The sequence below is a fragment of the Danio rerio genome, chromosome 5, assembly GCF_052040795.2.
Source record: "Danio rerio strain M-AB ecotype USA chromosome 5, GRCz13ab, whole genome shotgun sequence".
NCBI classification, from domain to species: domain Eukaryota; kingdom Metazoa; phylum Chordata; class Actinopteri; order Cypriniformes; family Danionidae; genus Danio; species Danio rerio.
Genome location: NC_141025.1, coordinates 31,102,785 through 31,113,048, shown reverse-complemented (window position 1 = coordinate 31,113,048; position 10,264 = coordinate 31,102,785). Strand labels below are relative to the sequence as shown.

General features: G+C 35.1%; 2 protein-coding genes across 3 annotated transcripts; one reads left to right on the top strand and one right to left on the bottom strand.

Moving 5' to 3' along the window:
- Positions 1–708: 708 nt before the first annotated feature.
- timm8b (translocase of inner mitochondrial membrane 8 homolog B (yeast)) lies at positions 709–1,197 on the bottom strand. The gene is given in 2 exon segments (NM_001128779.1): positions 709–902; positions 1,008–1,197. Coding segments are annotated over 2 exon segments (288 nt in total). The 5' UTR covers positions 1,128–1,197; the 3' UTR covers positions 709–734.
- Positions 1,198–2,878: 1,681 nt separating this feature from the next.
- sdhda (succinate dehydrogenase complex, subunit D, integral membrane protein a) lies at positions 2,879–9,714 on the top strand. 2 transcript variants are annotated; one of them, NM_001002489.2, is made up of 4 exons: positions 2,879–3,053; positions 3,235–3,345; positions 5,982–6,120; positions 9,205–9,714. In NM_001002489.2, the coding sequence occupies exons 1-4, from the start codon at positions 3,005–3,007 to the stop codon at positions 9,368–9,370; spliced, it is 465 nt and encodes a 154-aa protein (NP_001002489.1). In that variant the 5' UTR covers positions 2,879–3,004; the 3' UTR covers positions 9,371–9,714. The 2 variants fall into 2 exon arrangements, 1 of the variants encoding a protein (NP_001002489.1); XR_015490110.1 differs by lacking the exon at positions 9,205–9,714 and adding an exon at positions 8,131–8,288 and having other exon boundaries at positions 2,909–3,053; positions 5,982–7,952.
- The last annotated feature ends 550 nt before the right edge of the window (positions 9,715–10,264 follow it).

Sequence of the window (10,264 nt, the reverse complement as noted above, 5' to 3'; positions counted from 1 at the left end):
CACGAGACACCAATCCTATAGTTGAATAAGCGACAGCAGCAGCCACTCCTGTTCTGTTGGTTTGAACAGCTAAACCACTTTTATAGCCCCACAAGGAAAAAGACACCTGAAGTGACTGCATCATGGCCTATAGAAGAGGTCCAGATGTTTCTCTCATTGGTAGATGAGGAACCGATCCAGCAATACCAATGATGTCACAGCAGTAGAGGCGGCGAAACTTTACCGATATTCCTACCCACTACACAAGGTATTAAACTGCAAAGGAAATGCAAACGAAACAGAGCAGGACTGAACCGAAGGATTGGTTTAGTTCAAGAAATGCATGATGGAGATAATGATAATAATGATACAAGCCTTCGAATAACCAGACGGAACATTAAAATTAATTAGAAAGCCTTGTCTGATACCGATATGGATGTTCTTTTGGGACAATAACAAAACTCACAAAATTGTTTGTTCTTCTGCAATGCTGAAGATTGTATTTATTTAATTGAAATATGATTTATATAAAGTCAAATAAAACAATTAGTTTCACTGAAGTGGACGACAGGTGTTCAAGCAAAAATGACAGTTTTTGTTGTTGCCTGTATAAAGAAGTCAGCTGTGCGCATAACGTAACTCTTTCAGAGTCTATTGGCTTGTGAGATGTTTATCCAAGTGAATAAAAGATTTATCGGACACATTAAAGGACGTACACTGAGAACAGGGCTGTCCTTGAGGCCGCTGTCCTGCGGTCAGTGCGTGCCCTTCTGGACCATCTGCGTGAATCGGTTGGTGATGGTCAGTGTGGTGTCGATGAAGCGCTCCACGCAGCTCACCAGACAGGTCTCAGTCCGGGAATCCAGTTTGGAGCTCGGTTTGTCCACGCACTTGTCCCAGCATACATCCGTAAAATTGTGAACCTAACAACAAGGTGTTTAAACAAGGTTAACACACCAACCTGCTTGAAAACTTTAAGTCGAGTGACAGCACGTAACGTTACAGAGTGATCCTGGCGCGTTTCCTACCTGCGCCTGAAACTGAGCCTTCTGCTGCTCCACCGCGAGCATACGCTGCAGCTCCGCGGCCTCTGCCTTCTCCGAGGAACCAGCCGATGGCAAGTCAAAGCTGGAGTGAAAATCCGCCATTTCAACACTTTACCGACAGATTATATACACAAGATCATATACGGATTAAATCCACCGTGCTCAATGACAAGCATGGACAGTGTGACAAGCTAGTACTTCCGCCGCAAGAATATGACGTCACGAGGGTCAAAGTTATTCGTTTTTTCTTTCTTTCTCTAAAGAGATCTCTGGAAAAAAAATGAATAAGAGTAAGCCAGCTGTGATTTCTCTCAAAAACTGTCTCTTAAAATAAATCTATGGTATTAAAGACACTTAACTTATATATCTTAGTGTAGTTAATATGTAAAGATTTAAAGCAAAGAAATTAATTCAATTTTAAGCTTAGAAGTAGAAAAAAAAGATACATTCAAGGTCTGTATCTTTGACTTATCTAATAGATGGTTTATCTATTAGCCCTAATTTCAATAGAAACTATGAGTAAAAAAGAATCCTCTGGGTGCTCCGGTTTCCCCCATAGTCCAAAGACATGCAGTACAGGTGAATTGAATAAGCGAAGTGTATATGTGTGGAGGAGTGTGTATGGATGTTTCCTAGGGTTGGGTTGCAACTGGAAGGGCATCTGCTGCATAAAACATATGCTGGATGAGTTGGCGGTTTATTCCGCTGTGGTGACCCCAGATTATTAAAGGGACTAAGCCGAAATGAAAATGAATGAATTAATATATGTATAGATATATACAGTTGAAGTCAGAATTATTAGCCCCCCTGAATTATTAGACCGCTTGTATATTTTTCCCCAATTTCTGTTTAACGGAGAGACACATTCAACACATTTCTAAACATAATAGATTTAATAACTAATTTCTGACTGATTTATTTTATCTTTGCCCGGATGACAGTAAACATTATTTACTAGACAACAACAACAACAACATAAGCCTTAAACAGACTGGAAAAAATCTGGCTTGTTCAACAATGAATGAATGAATGAATGAATGAACCTGAAATAAACATGTAAACATGTTTTTGAATAATATTGATAGTGTGTTTTAGAAAAGGATTTTGGTTTGACATAATTTTGTTAAAAATGAATTTCTCCTTAGCCAAAAGGTGTGCTTTTGGTTTAAAAAGACACCCTTTTATATTGAGTAATTAATTTCACTATTATTACCATAACTTAAACAATCTATTAAAACAATAAAAAGTTAAGAAAAAAAATCTAAATGTTTTAAAAACATATATAAGCATTTAAATTGAGAAGAGCTGTTCTCAGACATTTATGAATGAAATACATTTACGTTACTCAAACCCATACCTACTAAATACTGTAAACCCAGAAGAATTGAAAACTGTCTAGTAATGCCCTCTTTTTCCCATAGCTGTACAGTAATTTTTATTTGAGATACATAGTAATTCATAAGGTTCGAGATCATGATTCAAGGCTTTACAATAGATTTTTACACCCTCCAGTGCTTAAATATACCTTTTTAGACCACTGCCATTTTCGAAAAATAATAATAATAATTATAAACAACAACAACATAAGCATTTAACAGACTGGAAAAATCTTTATTTTTCCAAATTATATTAATTTTAGAAAAACATTTTGGATTGACTTAAAATGTTATTAAAAGGAATTTATCTTTGAATCTCAGCCAAAAGATGTGCTTCTGATGCTTTGAAAAGAGACCAATTTATATTGAGTAAATAATTTCACTAAAATAATATAAATATTTAAAAACCGTTTGACAGCAAAAATTTATTTTGCGCACTCTGTCGATAGATGGCGCTGTCGAGTTGCAGTGAAAGAAACGACGGACATCAAGAACTTACTGGCTGCTGTTGGAGAAACATCTGCCTTTTGTTTTGCATTGTAAGAAGTCAAGTCACCTTACTTTATCACTTTAATTTGAATCTGACCTTGTAATTAAATAATCATGGCGAGTCTGATTCGTTTGAGCTCAGTTTGGCAAAGAGGAATGCGACGTAAGTCTCCATTTTTACATTTTATCTGCATGAATTAGCTGAAATTATACATGATTACACAATGCGCATACGAAAATATCTACTGTTGATTGATACAGATTCAAAGTATACAAATTAGCCCCTAAATTTTTATGACGTCTTTTAAATAGCTGATATTTGTACTATTTTATACCATGTACAGCTGTGCTTCTCTGCCACACACAACTGTCTCGAGGGTCAGCCTGTCCGAGGATTGGAGATGTGGACTATACAGAGCCAGCAGGCAGGATCCACACAGCTTCATCAAGCACTGGTGAGTGATGATAAGGACAAATTATTGTGCAAGTTACGAAATATATTCAGAGATTTATCGACGTTGTGTGTACGCAATCATCAGTTTCCTATTCAATTGCATGAATAATTTACTGCACTTCTTGTTCAAATAATGATATTTATAACATTTTTTCTAAGTTATTTATTTTTATATCTATATAAATTTATATAAATGATAACAATAATTATAATTTTTATAATAATATAAATTCATTTATTTATTCATTTTCTTTTCGGTTTAGTCCCTTTATTAATCCGGGGTCGTCACAACGGAATGAATCGCCAACTTATCCAGCACGTTTTTACGCAGCAGATGCACTTCCAGCCACAACCCATCTCTGGGAAACGTCACACACACACACACACACACACACACACACACACACACACACACACACACACACACACACACACACACACACACACACACTACGGACAATTTAGCCTATCCTATTCACCTGTACCGCATGTCTTTGGATTGTGGGGGAAACCGGAGCACCAGGAAGAAACCCACGTGAACGCAGGGAGAACATGCAAACTCCACACAGAAACGCCAGCTGACTCAGCTAGGCTATAATATTATAAAAATAAACAAACATGGAATGTGTTTGCAGGTAACATTAGTCAGTTTTAGTATTAAAATTGCACTTTTTTGTGTAACTTACTAATTTAGTGGATCACACTAGCATGAACATTTGTGTGCTACTACTGTGACCCAGCACATTTCAAAAACAAAACATATGTAAAAAAAACCCTGCATGATTAATTGCTAAAAGATTCTCGATTTTAACATAAACTTAATAATTTTTTATAAATGACAAGGATTTAGCTGTCTGTTTGACATGCCTGTTGCAACCAAGTAGCTAAGAGTAATCCATTGCATAAAAAAAAACATTTCCAGGGGTTGCCATCAAAAAATGTAAGACGAAAGATACTCATAGGTTTGGAACAAGTGGAGGGTTAGTAAATTCTGATTAAATGTTTTTTTGTGTGTGAACTAAGAGGTTGTGCCATTATATAAACGCTGTTCTTTACTGATACAGGCAGAAAACACACTCTGCTGCTCAAGCTCTACTGAGATTTTGGACTGTGAAACAGCCAAAGACTTCAATGACTTTTGTAACACTTTGTAAGAAAAGTCATCACACTGTGACATTCAAATCAATCAGATTTTTAAAAGCATTTGTCAGTGAGTTGTTCATTCAAGGTATTCATTCATAAATCTAAACAAACACATTTTTTTATTAATGAGACTTACTCCTCAAATAGTTTTAATTTTTAAGTTAATTTCTATATATATATATATACAATACATATAGCAGGACATACAAATGAATCTATATAGTTCTACATATACAGTTGAAGTCTGAATTATTAGCCCCCCTATATATTTTTTTTCCAATTTCTGTTTAACAGAGAGAACTTTTTTTAACACATTTCTAAACATAATAGTTTAATAACTCATTTCGAATAATTGATTTATTTTATTTTTGTCATGTTGACAGTAAATATTTACTAGATATTTTTCAAGACACTTCTATACAGCTTAAAGTGACATTTAAAGGCTTAACTAGGTTAATTAAGTTAACTAGGCAGGTTAGGATAATTAGGCAAATTGTTGAATAACGATGGCTTATTCTGTAGACTATTGAAATAATATCTACCTTAAAGGGGATATTTATAATAATTTTGACCTTAAAATGGTGTTTCAAAAATTTTAAACTGATTTTGTTCTAGCTGAAATAAAACAAATAAGACTTTCTCCAGGAGAAAAAATATTATCAGACATACTGTGAAAATTTCCTTGCTCTGTTAAACATAATTTGGGAAATATTAAAAAAAAGGAAAAAAATTCAAAGGAGGGCTAACAATTCTGACTTCAACTGTATATATATATATATATATATATATATATATATATATATATATATATATATATATATATATATATATATATATTCATTTTCCTTAAATCTCTTAATCTTAATCTCTTTATCTTTTTATTAATCAGGGGTCACCACAGCGGAATGAACCGCCAACTTATCAAGCATATTTTTTACGCAGCGAATGCCCTTCCAGCTGCAACCCAGCACTGGGGAAACATTCATACACTCTTGCATTCACACACATACACTACGGCCAATTTAGTTTATTCATTTCACTTCATGAGGCTCAAGGTTTACACTTCTAGTGGAGAAAACCCATTAAAGGCATACTTAATGCAGTCAATGAACAAAAAACTGGTTTAAAAATATACATATATATATATACAGTATATACATATATATATATTTAGGCTTTAAAACTGTATGATTTGTTTATGTTAACGAAGCCTGTATTTATTTGATCAGTAATTACAGGAAAAACAATTACATTTTTAAAATAATAATAAAATAATTTAAAATAATATTCATGTTTTTCATTTGAATATTTTTTAAAATGTAATTTATTCCTCTGGACGTCACGGTGGCGCTGTGGGTAGCATGATCGGCTCACAGCAAGAAGGTCACTGGTTTGAGCCTCGGCTAGTGCAATTGTGCAGTTTGTCTGCACAATTCGACATGAACAAAAATGTTGCTTTTGTATAATTACTACTTGCTTTTATTGTATTTCCAGGTATTTCAGCCTCCCAGCACTGGACAGGTGAAAGGGTGATGACTTTAGTTCTTTTAGGTATGGCTCCAGCCGCATACCTGTGTCCTGGTCCAGTAGTGGACTACTCTATAGCTGCAGCTCTCACAATGCATGGACACTGGTAAGAGCCTGTGTACTTCACTCATAGATTATACTGCGGCAGCTCAGTCATCGTTGAGGCTCTGCAGAATTTAAAGTGCACCTTTATTATGATTTACCTTTCATGTAGTGTGTAATGTAGCTGTTTGCGAATGTAAAAGTCTGCAAAGTTTCCAATATCAAAGTGCACAATAAATTGAGCTATTATTTCCAACAAGAAAGAATTGATTCTGAACTGCCCTCAGATACTTCATTTGAATAATGTCAGCCTATGATCTTTATTAGCTGAACACAACCAACATCTACTCTGACCCTCCCTCAAACACAGTTGTATTACAGTAGCTGAGGCCTGGGGGAGTTTGCTTTGTGTTGTCAACACTCCTTGCTTCATTGTGAAAGTAAATCAGCTTCTACTTTCAAAGGTTGATGATGACCCACGTTCAATTAATATAATAAAAGCAACCACATTGTTACTGTTCACTTTTTTTTTTTTTGTACCAGTGCTGAGAAAGTCTCTGTGTCTGAAATTCAAATATGGTAATGAACATTGTGCTGTAAGTGTTGGTGATGTAAGCAGAGTAGGTTCTTAGATAGGAGAGGCTTTCAGATACTGTAATGAGATACATAAATATCTAGAAATAATTTTTAAAAATCAAATTTCCAATTTGAAGTTCACAGCCAGTGTTTTTCAGCCAATGATAAACTTCTAAAACGTGTGAAAGCTTAACGTGTTTACTTTCAATTTTATAAGGTTCCTTTTACAGCATCAATGTTGTACTGTACAGTAATTAGAATACATTCAATTAAATAGACTTAAGCATTCATTCACACTGTGTAACAACTAGCATCGTCAGGAACAGCAGGCAAGCACAGAAACTCCATTGAAAATACTGGGGTCAAATAAACTGTCATATTTTAAAGACATGGGGGGGGGGTTAATGGAATTAAATGCAGTGCTTCTTGTCCGGCCTGAGACCCACTTTATATCATATATATCTATCAGGCAGTAAAGATCGCTGATTTTTAATGAAATCAGACCTTAAATATGGCGATTCTATAATGGAAAGACAGTTCACCAGAAGTGCTGAGGCTGGCTGAAATTAAAAGACAAAGTGTAAACAAAGCAGCATTTAGTACAATTATCACAGTATTTATCACTCAGGATGAAAGGATTTGCTGGTGCAAATATGTCTGATAATTCAATAATCCATATAGGTTGCAAATATTTGTGAAATGATGCCAAATTACTTCAAGTCTGTTTGTGCCGCCTTCTTGGCTTGAATTGTACACTTGCTATGTCACTTCACTACTAGCTTGCACTCTGATTCATTGCTGAATAACCAATTAGTGCGCTTTCTTTTCAGTCAATGGTGCAATGCCGATTCCACTTGCTGAATTGGGCCAATGAGCTCCAATCTTAGCCTGGCAAGAATCTAAGTGTGGAACACACCAAACCAATGGCAAACCGTCGACTTGGCCCGACTTGTCCCGGCCCTAAGGCCCTGTTCACATCTGATATACACATGCATTTTTGTAGAGTGTGGACAGTGTACAAATGACACATAACTGTTCACATCTGCAGTTTAAATGTGTTTCTTTTGTCCAATTTTGATCACTGAGAGAGGGTCTGTGGGCTGTATTGGCTTTTTCCTGATCTTTCAATCTAATACTGTCAAAGCTAGCACAGTTTTCATACTATACCATAAAAAAGTCTTATTAAAAGAAACAAATCAATTACACAGACTTTATGGCTACAGAGGTTCATTCTGAAAACGTAGCCCTATATACATTTCTGAAGATCGCCAATTATGTAGCCAGAAGTACGTATGGCTGCATTTCATCTTTAAAATAAACGTATGTTGCCATTCTATTTTCACGCTTACCAGCTGACTGCTTACCAACATATGGACAGTTTTTCCATTGTTACAAGTTTGTCCAGTTAGCTTGCCATGTACATTGGTGGACTTTAGATGCAGAGAGCAATTGACAACGACGACGGGGTTTGAGTCAGGTAAAAAACAGTTCCAGAAAGTGGTTAACACAAACAAAAGGTTTGTCAATTGATAAGTAAATCAGTCAGTTGACAGCGGCCTCTGGTGGATTTACGTGAAAACAGTAAGCGGGAATGCCATCCGCAAGAGCAATTTGAGATCTGAAAAAGCATACACAGCAGGATCTAGTGGATTTACACAATTTTTTTTTTAAATAAATAAATAAATAAACAAACAAAATGTAGCCTCTGGGAAGTAATTTGCTCTCTCCAGAAATCTATATAGGGGTAAGTAATCAGAATAAGCCTGGTTTGGTTTATGCACAGGCTACTTTATGCATTGATAATATACATTTTGATCACTTTTTCATTTTTATTAAATTTGTTGACTCTGGGTGCTCCGGTTTCTTCCACAAGTCCAAAGACATGCGCTGTAGGTGAATTGGAGCAACTAAATTATCTGTAGTGTTTGAGTGTGAATGAGTGTGTATGGGTGTTTCCCAGTGATGAGGTGGGGTTGGAAGGGCATTCACTGCAAAAAACATACAGTATGTTGGATAAGTTGGCGGCTCAATCCGCTGTGGCAAACATAGATGAATAATGAGACTAAGCTGAAAAAAAATTAATAAATTAATAAATTTGTTAAACAAATATTTTAAAGAAGTCATGGAATTAAGGGTCTTTGAATAAAATCACTATAGAAAGGATCAGGAAATCTACAGAAAAAAATCATTCAAAACATGCAACATCCGTATAGCCAAAGATTTGGAGACCACCTCTAAATGTGATCACCGTCACACCTGATCTTAGATGGTCTTAGCAATCTACGAAAATGCATCCTAGGGATGGTTCAGCAAAAAAAGAAAATAGAATAAGCCATAGTATTAGCTTTTCATACAATGGAAGTTTTCAACTTTGTAAATGTTAATTAAATTTTTAATTCCTGTTCCTAACTGTTGCTTTAATATCAGGTTTTTACGGGACCTAAAACACAATTGGAAACCTTTAAAATAGCTTAATAAGGACATTATATGTTATGAAACTGTTCAACAATAACGATTTGTGTTAAATGTTTTAGTTAATTCACTCTTTTTCTGTGTTTTTCTATTTCTGCAGGGGTATTGGTCAAGTCCTGACAGACTATGTTCACGGTGAAGTTAAGATCAAGCTGGCAAAAGTTGGCATCTTCCTGCTGTCCACAGCCACATTCTTTGGTCTCTGCTACTTTAATTACAATGATGTTGGCCTCTGTAAGGCAGTGGTCATGCTCTGGCAAAAATGAATATTCTTGTGTCTTTTGAAAATGTGCATGTCAGAGGTCTGAATAATCATTCTAACAAGATTTGTTTTCGCCTTTTTTTTGCAAAGTGACGGACATACTCCACACTGCATGATTGATTTCTTCAGCAGGCTACAAACTGATCTTGATATATTTCCCACCCAATGTCAACTTGCACATTAAAACAGCAATCACAAAATTACTGTAAAACATACATATAGTACACATCTACTTTACATTGCTCTGCTGATGGCCTTTAATTATTGAACATCAGATGACCCAGCGTTGTTGTTCATAATTATATTTTCGTATTGACATATGAGAATAAAAGCAGCGTCTGTGATTAAGACTCGGCTCAATGACTCTCTACTGTTCCACAGTTTTAGCTAAAAACTTTTTTAATGTTATACTTATGAAGCATAATTCACCTACAGTATGTTTTGGATGGCTTTAGAGTAAATTGACAGCAATATTTTTTCTGGTTAATTTATTATGGACACAACTGAACAACAAATGTCCATGATGAGTAAAAATAATAATAACTTAAACTGGGAATTAACAGTTTTATCAAAATTATGATAAAAAAGATCTCATTGGACTTTAGGTCAGCATTTTTCACTTGGCATTGGTAACAGACTTTATTATAGAAGGCTTTACTGCTTGTTTCACAATAAGTACGTTTTGTAAGCTTGATTTGAATGTAGAAAGGCGTGTCTCTGAAACGCCTGCAGGACCATGATCTGTTCACAGAATACAAATAAGGTAAAAATGATTCCAGACGTTTGTAAACATGAAATAAAATGAAAAATTGTATACTTATTTCTTTAGGTATTACAGTAACAGAAGCACACTACACAATATAATCTCTTAGACTGCAAATAAACTCTCTTACCTGGA